Source organism: Glossina fuscipes, unplaced genomic scaffold, assembly GCF_014805625.2.
Source record: "Glossina fuscipes isolate IAEA_lab_2018 unplaced genomic scaffold, Yale_Gfus_2 60, whole genome shotgun sequence".
Taxonomy (NCBI): domain Eukaryota; kingdom Metazoa; phylum Arthropoda; class Insecta; order Diptera; family Glossinidae; genus Glossina; species Glossina fuscipes.
The window spans coordinates 4,215,878-4,235,206 of record NW_023998432.1 but is presented as its reverse complement, the minus strand read 5'-3'; the positions used below and the strand labels follow the sequence as shown (position 1 = coordinate 4,235,206).

Here is a 19,329-nt window from a genome sequence, read left to right as displayed (position 1 = left end):
TGACATCCCAAAAAAAATAAAACCCACGCCTACTTGTTTTCCTACAGGTTTTCGTGGATATAATGGATTTCATGTAAGGGTCGCATCGGTGGAAGACTATATTCGACATTTCTGCTTACAAAAATTATACTTCAAAAAGGTATTTTGGTATGAAATGTGTGATTTTTGTAAACGGAAAGCATAAAGTTCTAAGACTAGTTGATAAAAAGTAGAGAGCAATTGTATAACCTAACATCAACACTAAAAGGAATGACAAAAGAAATAACCGAAAGTGGGGTCATGACTCCATCAAAACGCCTTATAAAAAAAATTCAAATTTCAAAACAATAATTTATGACTTAATAGCAGAAAACAATTGCAACATAATAATAACCAAAATTTTTTATGCATCTCACGCGAAATAGATATATCATTGTTGCGATTTAATAGTTGATCAAATGGTTGGGAAAAGGGGTTCTGCGAATCGCAAACCAAATAAGATTCTGACGTATGTCATAAACGACATCATTGCAGTCTTGGGCACACCCATCTATTTATATGTAATATAAACTACATTCTTTAAAAAATTGTACTACTAAGAATAATTGAGTTCCCTTTATAGTTTGAGAGGTATAGAGGAATCTATTGCATGTATGGATAGACTTAACAAAATATTAATTAACAAATATAGGCACTTCTAAGGCCCATGATAAATAAACGATTCTCACCCAACATAGAGAAAATAATATATAATTCTCTTTTCATTTAGTTTTTTCTTTTGTCGTATTTATTTTTAGAAAGAGAAATGCCAATGAAAATAGTTTTAATGTACAGCAAACAAAAAATACAAAAAATGTAGAGAGGAACTAACTCCATTTGACTTTTCATTTAATTGAAACAAAACAAACAAAATATTTCAACAAACTGTTGAGTGAGATTATACTGAAGTCAAGTTTTCTTTGCTTCATCGTTACGCGGACGTTTCGGTATGGCTCCGGTTGACGGTCCCGGTTTTTGCGTATCGTTGTTGCTGGCGTTGTTATTGTTGGTTTCCATATCAGGAGGTTTACGTTGGGTGCGTCTAACAAAAAAAAAATTTATGTGTATACTAATAGTTTATGAAAAATTCAAACTTTGAGTTCGGAAATCTTACCTAAATTTATTGGCGGCATATATGGCTCCTTCCAGTGATGTTAATGTTATCAAAAATTCAGGTTTTATGCAATTGCCTGCGTTTTCAAATTCATTTTCGTAGGAAAATTGTATCAAAGCATTAGGCACAAAATCCAGTTCCAATAGTGTTTTTTCCAATGTTAATTTGGTTTTAGGTGGTATAGTGACTGAAAAATTGTTTACATTGCGAGAAGTCGTAGAAAACGAAAAGCCTTAGTATGTAATACGTACATAAATAAAAGGGTATAGCTGGTTTCCTTAGAAACGTTCTTACAAATTCTATAACATCCGAGATTTTATCTACTGGTTTGAACATTCCTTGAAGAACGTAGCGATCCGGAAACTTAATACGTATAATACAGTTTTTATATTGGGATATTTTATTTAACATTGTTCGATTGTCACGTAATTCGCGCAACCTTTCGGTCACTAAAGGCGCATCTTCATTCCCGGCAGCAATATTTTTTAAATCACGTAAGACAAGTTTCAAATCATTTACGGTCAAATCATAAAAAGAATCGGGCAAATCTTCTACGTGCGTATGAATCTCATTCAAAGAATAAATAATAGCGCAACGTTCACCGATCTGTATACGAAAAAAGCACATATAACGCTGAAAATCTAGATAAAGCTAAAAGTTGAGTCGTACAATATGATAAGTAGGTTCGTCTTTCTCTTCTGTCTCGCTTTCATTGTTATTAGAACCAATTTGAACTTGTAAAGGCTGCATGGAACGTCCCACTCCTGAGCTCCAATCATATTTAAGCTTTTCCGGGTTTTGTTGTTGGTCGTCACTATAACTTGCCCGCGTTTCTATTCCAATATTTTTTTGATCACTCGATTTTTTCAGAGTTTGCATCAAACTCCTAGTAATAGAAAACCCACCACCGCCTGCATCAGCATTAGTACTTTTTGGTTTTTCTGACCCATTAGTTTTCTTTGGTGCGTTTTTTTCAGCCGGTGGTATGTAGACGTTAGCTTGCCTACAAAGAATTATTTATATAATTAGTTGTAAATGTTATATTAACATTCTGAACTCATTTCAAATTTTACTTACGTTTTTAATTCTTCAGGTGTCTTATTTAATAAACGCAACAAGGCTCTACCTTCAATAATGCCCAAAGATTTTAATGTAGTTTCAGACATTTGCTGCTTACCAATAATTTCTTGACGCGTATAAATTACCACCGGATTTTCGTAACTCTGTATGTAGCCATCACCCAATTTCACGACAACTTGCCATAAATTATCTTCGGGTTTAAATTGGGCTTGATGACGATTACCGTCTTCTAATTGAATGCATATGTCAACGGTTGCAGCTATGCGTTTCCGATTAGTTTGGGACATTTCCAGTAAACAATTATTGGGCAAACCACTAAACCGAATCATCTGAGATAATGAAACCTCTTTGTTATGATGCTTCAGGCAATATTCATCACTGACAAAACCATGTTTTTGGCAAGCCTCTTCCAAAATCTGCAATAATGTGGTATTGGGTGTGACTTTAATATTTTGTCTTCTGCCATTTGGTGTTAAGACAGTAACTTTTACTTCCATTCTTCCTAAGTTTTTTACTCAAATTTATTGAAAATTTTATAACTGTCTTTTTTTTGAACCCGATAGCAATTCTCATAAAAAACAATGAAAAAGATCAAGCAGGCCAGAAAATATATTTTACATGTACTCTTCTTCTTCACTTTTTCTATTTATTGAAAAGAACAGTTAAGTGAATTACTAACATCCCTTATATTATAATATAATCGATTACACATTCTTCTTCACATGTAAAATGGTTTCCGAAATTTGGCTTTAACTTTCAAGGCCGACAGCTGATTTTGACCGTTCACAAAAAAATTCGCAGTTTTATTATTTGTTAAATTCCCATTTTCTTTAAAAAAAAATAACCATTTTTTTGAAACCTCAAAGCAAGAAAAAGAACAGAAATTAATTGTGTGGCGAAAGAAGATGGCTTGGCGTTCTGTAGGAGCCAACAATGCCGACCTTATACGACAATTAAAAGGTGAAGAAAACTCGCTTAAACAATTTCTTTTGGCAAACAGAACTTATATATATAATCATCGTAGACTACGGAGTTATAAGTACTCAAGCGGTCGCAATTGCTATGACTAATACAGATCGTCGATTTTATGCTCCTCACAATCCATATATGGACGCACCTCAAAGTATTGGTCACGGCGTAACGATTAGTGCACCTCATATGGTAGGTATCCATAAAACAAATGTTTTTTATACAATTTTAAAGTGTATGAACGTACAGCATGCTTTTGCAATGGAATATTTGCGGGATCGTATGATACCTGGTAGTCATGTCTTGGATGTAGGCTCAGGATCAGGTTATCTAACTGCTTGCTTTTGGCGTTATATACAAGCTCAAGGGGAGAATAATAGTACAAAAGTAGTTGGAGTAGAACATAATCCAGCTTTAGTCACACTTAGCAAGCGAAATCTCGATGCTGATGATTCAGAGATGTTAAAATCGGGAAGTTTAGTTATTATTGGTAAATAAGCTGATTTTTTTCGGGAAGCTGAAAGTTTTACAGACATGTTTCCATGACAGAGGGTGACGGTCGCAATGGATACCCAGAGTTTGCACCTTATACTGCTATACATGTAGGAGCTGCTGCTGCTGTAACACCTCAACCATTACTTGATCAATTGGAAAAGGGCGGACGAATGGTTGTACCTGTTGGGCCTGAGGGAGGAGAACAATATATGATGCAGGTATTCCTGACTATATTTCACAACATCGGCAATTCTGTTTTAACATCATTTTTTTGCTTTCTTTTAGTATGACAAAAAGCAAGACGGAACAGTTAAAGAAACCAGATTAATGGGTGTCATGTATGTTCCATTAACTGATCTACATCGTTCGTGACTTTATTTAAGTTTGAAAATAATGATTTCAATACTATTGTTTGGCATTGTAGCATACCGGCTTTGGGTTTGGCTGAGCTAAATCAACTACAATTCATTAATTATAATTCTATACTGAATAATCTAAATATGTAGCTTTTTTCCGTCATATAAAGAAAAAATTTAATAAAAAGCAGCGAATATGTTATCTCGAATCTATTGTAAAATTTGTTGAGCCAAGAATTTGAATACCTAATGAAAAACAAAGGGGTTGAAATGTCGAATCAGCTTTGAGCAAAAATAGAAATATGGAAGAATTTTTTACCTTTTAAAATACAAATACATAGTTTGTTCTTTTGGGCAAAAAAAGCTCGAAGCTTTTATTTATCAATTAAGACAAGCTGCACTTCAATTTTAAAGCTGTATTTGTGAAATTAACTAAGAAGAAAAGGTTATAGGCTGTATTTAGTTTTCACGCGATTTTGAAACTGAAAATTTCAGAAAATGCTTTAAAGGTCTTTACAAAAAAATATGATTTATATTCTGAAATATATGGCCATTAGATTTCTCTTAAAATTGTTAATATTGCATGTTTTGCAAAAAATATCTACAATTAAGTAGTGGGGTTTTGAAACAGAACAAATGAGAACGAAACGTTTACCATGTTGAAATATTCAAACGTATCTACAGGCAAAAAAGAAAATTAAAAAATTGCAATCGGAAAAAAGTAGCATATTTGTTATTAGTTGAAAGACAATTAATAAGAAACCGAAACAGTTTTAATTAATGTGACGGAGCTTATCCAGAATAGATTTACAAATAGGCATAATTTAAAAATAAATCTTCAAAAGGGGATTGTAAAAATGTATCCACATTAAATTACGTGCGTGCGTGTGCATGGATGAAGCCACTAAAAAAAATTTTTCTTGCAATAAAAGTTTCAAGTTTTTGGAAGGCTCCTTAAGAGGAAAAATAGCAAAAACGAATAAGCAAGTGACGTGTGTGATTTAATAAATATATATACATAAATAACAAATCTCGTCCAGTTAGTGATCCTCTACTTACTTATTATTATTACTTTTTTTTTAATACACAACAACAGCGAAAAAAAGGAGGACCTGCAAAATGACTACAGTAAATGTCAACACACGAAAAAGTTCAAATCTACTGAAAAAACAAGGCACTGATCAGTGGGTTAAGTTGAATGTAGGTGGTCAATACTTTTTAACAACAAAAACAACACTTTCTCGCGACCCCAATTCCTTTCTATCACGTTTAATACAAGAGGACTGTGATTTAATTTCAGATCGAGTAAGTAATCATACGGTTCATCATCTTTTTAATACGGTAATGCAATGTTTCTTATTCATAAATCTATAATTATAATGTAGTTTTTAATTCATAATCCATATATTTATATAGTACTTATGTTAATACATTCAGGTGTTGGTTTGCGTTACACATCCTTTCGCCTTTGGAGCGCTTTGTGTACTGCGTTAATTGAAATTAAATAAAAATGAATAATATCAAAATCATATAATACTGTGATTAAAACTTAATATTCAAGTAAAATTGCGCAAGTATATCGAGTATCAGAAATATTTTTTCTCTAATTTGGTAGCACAGTGACAGACTCGCTGTGCCAAATTTCATATCTTAACGTCATCAGTGTTTCGGATTCGCTTGGTTTTATACGACGCAAAAATTGTTTTTTTTCAATTTTACAATGTGCCGTTTTTTTGAGCAACAAAGTTACATTAAATGTCGTTTGCAAAATGAAATTTCTTGTGCAAAAACGTTTAAGGTGTTGCACAGATCTTTTCAATCTATCGGGAAGTAATGTTTACAAGTGGTATAAACAGTTTAAAGAAGGCCGCAAAGGGGTTGATGTCGAAGAGCGTCCTGGATGACCATCAATCCTTATTGGTGAAAGTCACGTAAGGACCTTGTAATCGCTGTTGGCAGTTTAAACTGATCAGTCAACCACATTTCAAAAAATATTTTGAGCTTGAAATCCATCACATCTAGATTGGTACTAACACAAACAATTTCTGCATCTAAATTCAACCCACAACCACCTTATTTACCTGATTTAGCCCCATGGAACTTTTGGCTATTTCCTAAACTTCAAAGACCACTCCGCGAGCAAGGTTTTGACGTTTTTGTAGTCGCGTTTTGCGGCGAGCACGGCAATTATCATGTTATAGTTTGGTATGCATTGGGACAATGGAGTCTGAAAATTGTTGTTTATAGATGGCATTGTTAACACGGAGGGTTATTTAAGGATATTGAAGGAAAGTTTGAAAGAAAGAGCGGACAAGCTTAGTGTCTTCGAAACATTCAAATTCTACCAAGATAACGATCTCAAGCATAAATCTCGCTTAATTTAAGTATAGCTTTTATATAACTGCCCCAAAGTGCTTCACCCTCTTCCACAACTCACCAGGCATAAAGACCTAAACATTTATGAGATGAATTGGACAGCCAAGTAAGAAAACACTCAATCCCTTCCATCCAAGATCTGAAAAACAGACTATAAGAGAAATGGAATAAGATCCATGTTTCGTACACAAGAAAGATTTTATAAGATATATTAAAACGTTTAAATGACGTTATTCAGCAAAAATAATACTCCTCCAAAAATTAATTTTTAACAATATGTTGGTTTTTTTCTTCGTATCCTTACTTATATGAACAGAATCGAATGTTAATGACGTTATGTTTTTGCAGTTGTTGAAGCTATTTAAGTTTCTTATCTACTGGAATAATGTTTTTTTTTTTATGATGCAATATGTATTCCATACTAGTAAAACATAGTAAAAAATTTTTTTACGTTTGACGATGATCTGTTATTATAACATATTAATTAATGAGACTCACTTTGTACTAAACTATGAGAGTATAATTTAGTTCAGTCCATTTTCTAAGAGGCAGTGTAGTAATGTAGGACTTAGAATATGACTGTGATTTCTTCATTTAAAAGTAATCTCTTTAAGCCATACATAACTATCTTACTAAAACGTACACTACTTAATTTCTTAGAGCCTTAAACGTATGCAGTTCTGTGCCAAAAAAAACCTATTTTCCGAGGAAATTTTTCCTACTTCAAAAGACAGTGCTGCTAAATGTGAACATTGCATACGCTAAGATATCAAAATCCCAAATAATTATTATACAAAGTATGCAAACCAATAACCAATAACATTGACGATAAAGCTGAATACCCATGATGGTTTCATTTATTATGATTTGCTTCAATTAAATTAAATTATTACTAAGCAACGTTACCAACAATAACTCATGTAATTGCGAGAAAAAATGAGCAAGAGATGCCAAAAGTTACCATATCATGAGCTTTCAGTGGGAAGAAATTTGGCCCTGGGAATATACTACCATCGGCGCAATTATCGGCACACACTATTTTTCCGAGTAACACAGTTTTTAATACACGACTTATTGTTTACTTAAACGGTGCTCCCATTGTTCTGATATCTAAATATAAGTTTCTTTGGGGATAGCCTCAAAAGAGAAGATATTTGTTTGAAATCTAATGTGAAAATTGCTTGAGAGGCGGGAAAAAATTGGTACTAGCGGCGGACAATGCTTTCATTAATAAGTTCATTCATTTTGTTTTAAAATAAATTCAACAATTCAAATGCACGCCGAACTTATTTATACTTTCAATATTAATAAGCAAATCTTCCTTATATACTTGTTTTACGCACACGTCCACATTAACTTTGCATTAAGTGGATTGAATGTTCAGAAAAAAGAAACGATTACCTTGATTCACATCGTATTCACTTTCCTCGTTTCGTCAACCATCTGTTTTAGAAATACATATGAATCCTAAAGCAGATTCAGATTTTTTCCTCCAGCAATAAAGTGTATAGGCATGTTGATATTACCTGTTTCTCTATACTTTATTCAAAAATAAGTAACCTAAATCGCAGAAACGCGGACTGTTGTGGTTGATTCTTACTAAGGATTAATTGCTTTCGATCGGGTACAGTGATAATTCCACTTCGAGGGCACTTATTGAAACTTATCTAACTACTTCAATTTTTTAACAGTAAGGATACACACTCAGTGTTAATTTGCAGAAATCTTGACCTACTGGCAGAGCTCTCACGATTATAGCACAGCTAAGTGTTTGAAAGAACTTCAAATGTATATATGAACACGATTTTGAGCGAATTTGAAGCCCTAGCTCGTCGAAATTTAGAAGTGCCGCATACTTTGGCATACGGAAACGGAGCCTAAGTGAAAATACCTTTTGAACCCCACAAAAACAAAAACATGTGTGTGTTGGAAGGGAAGCGGAAATCGTCTATAAAAATAATAGTAAGCGTCAGGTCCACACACGCCCATACAAAAAAAATGTTGGGTATTATGATAAGTGCTATAGGAATCTGTATGGAAATATCGTTTAAACGTTTCAAAAACCAATCATCTTACGGTAGTCTACCAAATTTTTAAGTATTGGTAAACCGACAATGACATATAAACTAACTACGGCCAATTTATAAAATTCCACTTATTTTAGTATATTTGATGAATTGTTTATGCTATAAAGCAAAAAAAAAGGAAAAACAAATTGCGGCGGAATTTTGCCGTTATTTAGTGTCGTTATTTAATGAAATACGTACGTATAAAAACTACCTAATTTATTTGTAAATGAAATTTCCTAAAACGTTAGCAAAGTTTTAAAAATAATAAAAGCAAAAGTGTACTGCGGTGGAGTCGAATAGATATTTGTAGCAGAAAATTGTACATAGCGTCCCATAGGTGATCTGAAAGTTATAATATATGATGAATAACGTAGACCTCCCAGCTGAGAACGAATTGGTAAGGACTGTCCGAAAGCTTGTTGGACTCAGTGACAAAGTCTCATTATCGAGAATAGCGAATAGGGTATGATGAGAATTGGTTTAGCACTAGGAAATTACTGGAGCTCCCACGTATGCATTCGTAATCGACTAGTGTCACGTTGTTCGTTGCAATCATAAGGTAACACAGTTTTTTTTCATTCTCCAATTCTTATTCGAGTTTCTTTATTTCGTGCTGCGTGTTTTTGTTATGGTTCAGTAGTACGTGTCTGTGACATACGTAATCTATTCTGCTTGTTTCGCTGTGCTGTTTCTTCTCCTGTTTGATGTTACTCTTTCTTTCATTTTGCTGCATTTATGCGACGACCACAATTTTGCCGTTTCGGTGGTTTTCTTTATAACAGCAAAACGCAATTTCAACACTGATGCTGCAGCACCAGAGTGGAACGCATAGAATGTAAAATGGTTAGTCAGAAGCTAAAATTAGGATTAAACATAATTAGGCACTTCACTTTTGTGTCACAAAGTCATTACAACTAGTATTGAACATTAAGAAACTTTCAAAAAATTAGAAAACTTTAAGTTAAGGAATCTGACTAAGTTTAGTATAAAGGGCCAAAGTAATATTCTTAAAAAATGTTTTCTCAACAATTTTCATGAGTTGGAAGGGGAAGTAACTATTTTTCAAAAATATTAAAAAGCGTCAACACAGCAGCCACGTTCGTTAGGTATTTTCAATTTAATAAGTTCTGTGGCTAACACGCTTTTGGTGCAAACTTGAATAATAAAAAGAAACACTTAATCTTGCGCAATATGGGCGCTTTTACAAAAAATGTGTGCAAAATGATTTGTCGAAAACCAAAAAAATATTGGATGAAAAAATGAAGATTGTAACAGCTATGCTGTCGACCATCTTGAAAAGTCATGTTTCGGAAAAAGTGTGTTTAAAGTTTTGGAGTGTGTTATGGAAATGTTTTTATACAACAATAAACGTCTTGTAGTTTTCTGCATTAGTCTGCGATTCTAGCACTATATAACTACCCTTTCAAAATCAAATTTTTTCTCTTTCTCTGTCTTCGAAGATTTCTTGCTGGAAAGTGGCTAGTTAAGAATTCTTTTTATGATATTTTACTTTATTCGGAAGTTTTTATGTTTAGATTATAGCAGAAACATCGAAACACATAGATGCTCCAACATTTTGTTCAAAATTGAGATTAGACTCATGCGAGATTTTGCAAGTAGTCTGCGCGAAACTTCCATACAACACAAAAATTACAGCGCAGAAACGTCATATCCACAAAGCCTCAAAGATGAGAGGTTTGAATATAACTACATCCAAATTTCCCAAGGATTGCAAAATATACCGTATGAGATCCATTCCTAAACAGGATTTCTCTTTTTGGACTGATTAGTATCCTACCCTGCCTCTTAAAAGTTACGGAGCATATCATGAACGAGCAAATTCTGATTTGTTCTTGAATAACGATATTGCACCGCACGATGCCCAGTTCCGTTCTCTGTCAGGAGGCTGCTTCTCGGAACTTTTAATTTTCGCCACGTAGTCCATAAAGGATAGCATCAATTGACTTATGTTCTTGTCGTTCTAGATCCAACAAAAACATTTGACAGAGTCCCATACATTAAGCAAATTATATGATAAATTCAACTTTTCTCGAAATGCTTGTAAGCTTATGTGATCGTGTATTTCGAATCGTGAACATTTGTTTCTTCCCTTGTTTACATTATGTCTGTTCCATTTTGGGCCCCTACTAATTACCCTCTGCGTAAATGATCTTGGGGTTTTGGTTAGTAACGGCTGCTCTTTTTTGTAGACGACATCTTTCTGCTTGATAGGGATTATCTGCATTTATTCAAAGACAACATTAACGAGTCATAAGCAATTGTTAACTCCTAGACCATAGACAATATGCTTTGCATTAACTCCAGTAAGAATAAAGCTTGATTCGTCAATGGTCCCTCTGCTGGGTCTTGCAACATCAACATAAAAATATCTGGTTATTCCATTGAGCTTATAGTACTAAAGTTTGTCTTACGCTCTGAAAACTACAATTTAAACCTGTCTCTACTTCTACAAGTTAAACATAACATTCCGCATTTGCTTCTCATGACGCATGTTAACTGTCGTAGCGAAGTCTTTTCTGAGTGCTCAAGGTATAAAGTTATATACTAAGGCTTCAAAGTATACTGCATAACACGCTTTGTTTACAATGTCATCTTAGAGACCACGTCTCCTCCTTCTTTCATGCTTTCATAGAATTCATCTTTAACGATTATCTAAAATTCGGATTGCTTATCTACATCTACAAAATCTTTCAATTTTGATCTCCAAGCCTTTTAATAGAATAACTGCAGGTCTCTACATCGAATAGAAACCCTCTCATATTAATATTACGTTTTTCTAACTCATCAGCCGAACGATCGCTTCCTGTTCGTGTTGCTAGATATTTCAATGCGTTACATTTGAGTCTGAAATCGTTCGATAATGTCTTGAATAAGTTTAGAAGAAAATTAAACGCATTGCTAAGCTCATAATTTATATTTTGTTGCTAATACGACTTGATGATTGAGGAGTTTATGAAAAAAGATTTGCAGCCATCTAGTTACCTTGTATACTCACTTATGTTGTAATTCTTTTTGACCATGAAATGTACCTATGTATATAATTAATAAAAGGAATGAAAAAAGTAGAACATGAAAAAATCGTACGTAGTATTACTGAATAAGTATACAAACAGTTCACAGCGATGCACTCTTTCTAGAAAAAAACTAAACTTCAAACTATATATTTAACATTTTTGATAATTTAACACCATAAAAGTGAGAATGTATATAAGTCGAATTGCCAAAGCAACTACACTACTTGTTGTAGTTGTTACTGGAAAATAATTTTTTTGGGGAAAAATATATGACGCTTTCTGCCTGCGAGCAAGACCGTGTAAAAGCTTATGGTCATGTAGATGGAAATCTGAAAAGGCGTGTGAAGATCGCCAACTTTGTTGTGTTACGTATGCGGAGTGTTGAAAATATTTTTAACACTTTATTGCAGATCGAGGATATGAATAACTTTTACACTATTAGAAACAAGGCGAATCGTTCTGCAAAGGCGGATCGTTTTGCGAAAAACCGCGTGTAAACCAACCGTGGATTTTTTTAGTCTATAGCGTACACATATACGAACATCCCTTGTTATTTATACAGGGTTATGATCTTAGAAGTTTTTTTTAAATGTCTTATCATCATGTTTTTTGCTAGATTCCCGCCGAAATTGACATTTGTGTTCAATATTACTTGCCAAATCTTCCAGGAAATATACGCAGCTATACAGCGCATAGAAATGGTTTAAATTTGTTATAAAAATGACGAATCTGTCCGGGCTGTGCGAAGTGAAACCAAATTTAGTGAAATTGTTACGTGTGGTGTACAGGAAACAAATCTGTTATTCCTAAATGAGTTTTCAGCTTGTATTGTGGAAGTGAAGCTCGTCTATGTCCAGAGTCCGTGTTGAAAACAATTTAAAAGGTGAGAAGTACCGAGGTGTTAATTTGCACTTTATTATAAATAACTCGCTCTTAAAGTAGTGCTCACAATACGAGTTAAGCTATCGATATCTTATACAACCGCATATACGATGATATTCCTGCGCTTAATGGTAACATTGCTACCGAGCCAGACTCATACCTCATATTCATACTCGCTCTCTTTTTCTCTGCCTTTATATGGCTACTGTGATTCAGCAGCCTGAGAATACGCATTAGCTTCGACATGCACAAGTTAGCTTTAGCAGATTCTCGTGGAATCGGCAGAATAATTGCCAAAGTTAACTCAGTAGTATCTACCTATTAGTTTGAAAGAGAGCTGGGAATGCATACTAGTCTTGCTTCTACCCACACATGTGGACACACGCTAGTTCATAGATTTACCACAGAATGTTAGGCCAAGAAAAATCCCCACATTAGCTTGTTGAATATATAGCAATTGTTGCTGCTAGGCAACAGTGAGCTAAAAACACCTAAGCTAAAATGCAAAGGGAGAAACCCGATCTAAACGTATTAGACTCCGTTAAGTCCTTATCAAAGTTAGACCATTGACGATTTGCAGTGATGTCTTATTGTACGAAAATTCGGAGTCCTTGGCTCAATTGCATGCCGAATACGAATATTCCAATCCGAAATATGAATAATAGTTTAAATTGCATAAGCTAGGCTTAAGAACTAGTTTTCAATATTTTGTAGGTATTTACTTAATAATTATAACTATTTTTTGAGGGCTGTATTATATTTAAATTAAAAAAATTGTGGAGTATAATTCCGGAATATAAATAATATAATAATAATGCGATAAAATAGGTGCCGTGCAGAAAAGCTTATGTCTAATATGGAAAATTGGATAAAATATTATTGATATATATGTAACTATGTTGTATTATACTCTTTTCTAATAATAAAAAATTCTTCATATTTCTTGATATGAAAATTTTCATTGAAAATTGTCGAAATGTTTGGCGAACACAAAATATAGAATAGCCCTATTTGAAATAAACGATGAAAAGAAAAAAAATTAGTAGGTTATATTGGAAAGTCTTTGCGGTTTTTTCTGCGGCTGCGAGGTTCTTTTTGATGACCCCACACTGTCATATGGTTGATGTTTAGTGTCTCCACTATTTACTGACAGCTTGCGTAATGGACTTGCTCGACCAGTTGCAAAATTTCATCGGCTTTTTCAATGACTGTTAGGTGCGTCTTTGACATCGAAAAATCCAGAATGAATCGAGCAAACCACCACTGAGCTCTTGGTTCACTCACAGCATTCTCACTGTACACCTCGCAAATTTTTTTTTGCAGCGTTTTTACTTTTTGTATAGTAAAAAATCCTCACATAGCGTATATCTTCAGATGTTTCACTCATTTTCAAATCAAAATCACTTTTTACACGAGGAAAGAATTTGAAAATTAAACAAAAAATGTAAACTGAAATGTTCATTTGAGACACTCAGGCGAGTGTTCCCCGATATATAGACATCAATACCATCCCGCCGAAAAAATCACGGAGAAATTTCAATATTGTGTATTTGCTATATACCGTATGGTCTTTCTCGTATATACACACGTATATATACCATAGCACATGTTTACTTAAAAACAAGGAATTGTATATGCTTCTGTTTTGCAAACGTTTGTGGGCACGCGAAAAAACTATTAACGAACACTTTGCCCATACAAATACTGAGAATGAAAGAACAAGCAAATGGCTTCTGATGAACAGCGTTACTACTGTTATTCATGACAGAAATACGAGAAGTGCTTTTGGTCTGAATTTAGAAGAAAAAGTTGGACCATTTTGTTATTTCGTTGTATCTGATGTTATCTTGAACATGGTAAAATTCTGTGTATACCTACACATTGTGCATTTATAGTCCGTAATATAATTTTCTAAATAACGCTAAACAAAAATTCCGTCATCGCGTGTATAAGTACCGTGTGACAAGAGGGTAGCCGCAACTTTTCTTGCCGTGTTAGGCTGAGACCTGGATGCAGCATATAATGTTATAGGAAGAAAAATCAACTCAGAATATGTGTAGCTTATATACGTTTATATGTTCATCTTGCGTTCTTGAGAGTATTATTATAATTTTCAGAGTAATGAAATAAAGTCTAAGACTAAAAAGAAAAAAGGAAAATAACAGATATTAAGCCTAATAGGTTTAAGAAAGTAATATATTGTATTGATATTGCGTTCTGTAGCTGACTTCAGCATGTCCTGAAATACTGAAAGCAGTTGCTCCAAACGTAATATTTTTAGTAAATGAGAAGTTGAGATAGTCACAAAGAATCTGCTTTATGGCGAGAATTTGTCCACAATTGCAGACTGGGGAAGAAGACTTCTTTAAAATCAATTGGTGAATTGCAATTGTATGGCCAAGGGAATTCTCAGAAAAATTTTGATCTTGGTTTTCTCAATATTTGTTGGATATAAAGATGGATTTAAATGAGAGTTAATAGAAGAGCGACGCTGATGATAGTATTGTAAAATCCCTTTTATAATGTTCGCTTTAACTTTTCTTCGTACGTACGTTTGAAGGTCCATAACATTATCTATAATTAGAGGGACAGAAGTAGCATGCTTCGTTGCTCGATCAGCTTGCTCGTTTCTCAATAAACCGAGATGACTTGGTACCCAAACCATTTTAATTTTATCGCTGCATTTTGTAATCATACTTCTTTCTTTGTTGCTGGTGCTCCATCTAGAAGTCGAAGGATTCCCAATAGCGTATAATATAGACACATTGTCAGTAACAATGTCTTTATGAGAAAGAAAGTTGCGTGAAAGATATCTCTGTTTTCGCTTGTGAAAGTTGAAGCACTTTCGTGAAATATGTGATTATGCAGAAACTGTCCCGAAGCATCTACTACGTCGTAAGCACGGCAAACCAAAGGATTTAGAACCGTCTGTACATAAAAGATTCCAACCATTACTCTCCAGTATTTGGGTTTTTTCAGCAATTAGATTCCTGAAGATGTAATTTGGAGTGTCTTCTTTCTTGTACACACACAGCAAAATGTTCCTTTGTGATATACAAACAATAATTAATTACGGAGGGTGACTTTCTAATTTTCGTGGCAATAATAATCTTCTTCATATCTTCACCGAGAATAGATTTCTTTGAACTAAGAAGTTTGGGGACGATTTTAGGCTTTAATTCATACAGGTTATTTTCTAAAGCTGGGAGATCAGTTTCAATTATGATGTTGTTGATGGGCGTCGACCCAAAATCATGGCAACTTGCTCTCAGAACTTGGTGATAGGCCCGTTTAAGGATTTCGATATTGGATTTGCAGCTATTGCCATAAATTATCAAACCATAGTCAATCTAAGCTAAGCAAGATCAACGCAATCTAAGCATAATGTTAATGTGCGCAGGGCTTTTGCAAGCAATGTATTTTATGAAATTTACCCTTGTTAAAATCGAATCCTTTAATCGAAAGCAGTGTGTTTTTCAACGATAATTGGATCTACTGGTAAGTCATTAATATGCATCAGTCGATTCCCTGCATCACATACCTTCTTTCGACAATGTGCATTCTTCTTTTTTTGGTGTTGAAATTTTAGCGCCTAAAGAGTTTGACCATGTGGACATTTTTCGTGTAATAGATTCGAGGATGTTGATTGCCTCCGTGCTATTTTTTTCTTTTGTTAAAATTTATACATCATCCGCCTGGAGACAATGTTCGATTCTCGGTACACGGCAAAGAATTTTAATAATTTCATTGAAAGCGATCTGAAAAAGTGTGACAGAAAGAGGAGATCCTTGCGGAATGCCATTCATTAGTGGAAAAGAATCAGAGAGATGGGAATGTGACCAGTCCAAAACACCGTATTATATAAGTCCAGGAATTTCGTTTTACTTGAATTAGACAGAGCTCTGACCATTTGTGGTCTAGACCAAGTGTCCTTCCCCTCAATTCGGAGAGACAACTTTCAAGTTCCAAGATAGATATACAGATTTCCAAAAAACATGGCACATCTATCAACAGCATTCGAATGAGAAACTGGAGTCTTTCATTTTCGATAAAGGCACTGAAGAAGTTGCTGTCAGATAAACATTTGTACGACACTTCTCCAAAATAATTAGAAATCGCATCTGCCTCAGTTAATTGGAAGTGCAGATGGTAGAAATTTTGTTCAAATTTGAAGTCCCATTGAGTCTGTTGATTGTGCTCCAGACAACTTTCATTGATGTATTTCTGCGAATTCTTTTCGAAAAAGTTCGGAACTAAGTGCCTTTGATTTTCGTAATTCCTTCCTGAATAGAGGATTGACATTTTTATATAATAACAACTGATCATGATCAGGACATCTTTTAAAGCGGTGCCATAGATCTATTTTGTTTTTCCTCAATAACGAAAGCGTGTTGTTCCACAAAGAAAGCCTAGCTCGTTTAAAAAAGCTGTGGAATTGAGGAATAAAGAGATGAGCAGCCATGCGAATGGACTTACACATAATAGCAGCATCATGGTTGCAGGTCCCGTTAAATGGCTTTGAATTCAGAAATGACTCGACATGTTTGGAGTAATTATTCCAATCTGCTATATTTATAAGGAATTTTAGTTGTTTTGCCGGAGAAATAAAGGAGTTTGAAAGGTTAAGATCGATTATGATTTGAAGGTGATCACTATTATGTAGATGAAAATCACTCATGAGTGTACGGAGTTCATCCAAATTATTAATAAGTACTTTGATACTCCATTGCAAAATTTTAAAAACTTCATTCAATTGTAGGGACATGAAAACGCAGTGACGTTATGTTGACATGTCAATGTTTCCGTTGAAAATGTCGCTATAAGAATTTTTACGTTAATAATTTATTGTTACCAGTCGAATAGCCAGTACTTAGGTGGTTGCGTACATTTGAAGTACAACGAACGGACACACGTGAATAATTTGAAATTGAAGATTGATTAAAGGATGAAAGATTAGATTCATTACAACTTGTAATATGTCGAATGGCGTTGAGAGCTGGGATATTTATTTTATTAGGCTTTAGGAGAGGTGTTAGTATTTTAATTTTCTCAATATTGTTGTTCCTTTAATTTTTTCAATATAATTTTTGGCTGATGATGGAACAGATTTTTCATTGGCAGTAGTTCGACTTAAAGACTTATTATGCTCGATTTGATAGGCGATGGAAGCCTAGGTATTAGTTCCGATAAATCTTTGGATTCCAGTTGGATTTATTTCCCAGTACTTGCGAGCGCAGATTACTAGCGATAACAAGTTAATTACCAACGCGAAGAATCAAGACAGAGTCAATATGTTATGTTATGCTATCTAGGTCTTTCTTATAGCGAAGGGACTAATTTGCGAAATTATTATCCTAGCATCAGTGGAAGGAATAACCACGTATTTTTTATCAATCGAAGTGATGTTACTGATTGGCAATACCGGAAAGTCCGAATTTCTTATTATTTTTCTCTTTTCGCTTTTAAAAATTTTTGAGCACATATGACGACTTAGAATGGCATGTTTTCTTCAAATCCACGAAGCGGTAGCTCCTACCATTCTAACAGTTATGCATTCATTAGTTAGTTCATTAATTGTCTTAATATAGCGCGAAAATAATTGCGTTGATTACGTGTGTCACAAAGGTGTCTATATCAGCTGAAAGACTTGGCGAAAAAGTCGCAGTTGGACTATGTGTTGCCAAACTAAACTTTTCTTCATCCTGACGTTATAAAGTATTAAACTTCAAAAGAGGTGTCCAAACAAGTCTACAGAACCCTTGGTAATCCAAGAGCCGTCGGTTATATGCTGCAAATCGATTTCCAATTTTAAGCTCCGATGAAATATAGTGCTATTAACGATGATAATAATCACTGGGATACCGAAATAGTAATATCTTTCAAGCTGCAACAAACTATAATTCTTTGCGTCATAAGAAACAATGTATTGCAATGGATTTTTAAGCTGCTAGAGAATTATGAAAACAGAACAAAGTCTGAAGTCCGTCTGTATAACATAAAGGTAGATTTTGGGAATGAAATTAGCGTCAAGGTGAGAAAGATAAAGGATATCAACGAGAGCAGCCAAAAATTAAAGCAAATTATATTATATTAACTTGAATTGTAAAGAACATTGTATAAGCTAGTTGAATGAATGTACTGCGAATAAAATGATTTTACATATATATATATATATATTTTTTTTACATTTTAAACATCAGAAAGAAAAAATAAAAGAAAAGTTTGTGAAAAGTTGACATTAAAAGTCAAGCGCAAGTGAAAACACCTTATTGAAAGTTAAAACTTAAGTTTACGTAAAATCGTATCATTAAAACTGGAAGTTAGCACTTAAATTCAATTAAACAAACGCTTACCAAAAATAGCATTTAAAACTTAGTCCTACTAAGAAATGAGTTTTTAAAAACTGGGATATATACATAAAATGAAGAACCTGCAAATATTGGTGTCAATAAAGTGGCTTAATCCCAAAGAAAGCATATGAGCGAGTTTACACAAGGGACCACAAGATTGCGTCAGTTGGCAACGGAAAGAAGTATGTGACGGCATTATGAAGGCAAAAGAATGAGATAGAAGACCATAGCAAGTAAGAAATGAATCATTTTAATTTTAAGAAGTAGTATAAGTGTGTGTGTGAGTGCGCGTAGAACTGTAACCTTAGACAATAACTTAACAGATCAACAGGTGCAGACTAACGGGCAAAAAAACAATATTAACAGACTATGAGACTGTTATATAAAACACGTCGTTAGTTATTTATCATTTTTATATACATATAAATTTTCTCTTATTTTTTTGCAAGAAAAACTCGACTAGCCAGGCGGTACAAATAAATCTCAAGCTCTACACACCATCTCAAAGTTAGTAAGCTATTTGTGTAAGAAAAAGTAAAATTTCACACCTACTAAATTAAAGAGTAGACCACAGAAGATTTGTAT

The 19,329-nt window shown here is 34.0% G+C and overlaps 3 protein-coding genes across 4 annotated transcripts in view; 2 read left to right on the top strand and 1 right to left on the bottom strand.

Annotated features, from left to right (window-relative positions):
* Positions 1-873: 873 nt before the first annotated feature.
* On the top strand, positions 874-4,238 carry LOC119637704 (protein-L-isoaspartate(D-aspartate) O-methyltransferase-like). Its single transcript, XM_038033901.1, has 6 exons — positions 874-1,054; positions 3,079-3,172; positions 3,237-3,373; positions 3,431-3,671; positions 3,731-3,894; positions 3,962-4,238. The coding sequence occupies exons 1-6, from the start codon at positions 968-970 to the stop codon at positions 4,046-4,048; spliced, it is 810 nt and encodes a 269-aa protein (XP_037889829.1). The 5' UTR covers positions 874-967; the 3' UTR covers positions 4,049-4,238.
* Positions 1,216-2,839, bottom strand: LOC119637703 (tether containing UBX domain for GLUT4). The gene is made up of 3 exons (XM_038033900.1): positions 2,210-2,839; positions 1,802-2,135; positions 1,216-1,738 (listed from the first exon to the last, which is right to left on the bottom strand). The coding sequence occupies exons 1-3, from the start codon at positions 2,707-2,709 to the stop codon at positions 1,304-1,306; spliced, it is 1,269 nt and encodes a 422-aa protein (XP_037889828.1). The 5' UTR covers positions 2,710-2,839; the 3' UTR covers positions 1,216-1,303.
* A 501-nt stretch (positions 4,239-4,739) lies between the features above and the next one.
* The window catches only part of LOC119637705 (BTB/POZ domain-containing protein KCTD5), a 40,810-nt gene continuing 26,220 nt past the window's right edge, over positions 4,740-19,329 (top strand). The window contains exons 1-2 of one of the 2 annotated variants that reach the window (XM_038033903.1): positions 4,740-5,015; positions 5,129-5,337. In XM_038033903.1, the coding sequence (XP_037889831.1) occupies positions 5,152-5,337 (186 nt within the window). In that variant the 5' untranslated portion in view covers positions 4,740-5,015; positions 5,129-5,151. Of the gene's footprint in view, positions 5,025-5,128; positions 5,338-19,329 lie in introns of both variants that reach the window. The other variant, XM_038033902.1, reaches the window with a different exon arrangement.

Coding starts and splice junctions, on each gene's coding strand:
- LOC119637704 (XM_038033901.1), top strand. CDS start 968: ATGGCTCCGGTTGACGGTCCCGGTTTTTGCGTATCGTTGTTGCTGGCG. Junction 1,055..3,078: donor TATCAGGAGGTTTACGTTGG/GTGCGTCTAACA, acceptor GAAACCTCAAAG/CAAGAAAAAGAACAGAAATT. Junction 3,672..3,730: donor GGGAAGTTTAGTTATTATTG/GTAAATAAGCTG, acceptor TTTCCATGACAG/AGGGTGACGGTCGCAATGGA.
- LOC119637703 (XM_038033900.1), bottom strand. CDS start 2,709: ATGGAAGTAAAAGTTACTGTCTTAACACCAAATGGCAGAAGACAAAAT. Junction 2,136..2,209: donor ACACCTGAAGAATTAAAAAC/GTAAGTAAAATT, acceptor AATTCTTTGTAG/GCAAGCTAACGTCTACATAC. Junction 1,739..1,801: donor ACGAACCTACTTATCATATT/GTACGACTCAAC, acceptor TTTCGTATACAG/ATCGGTGAACGTTGCGCTAT.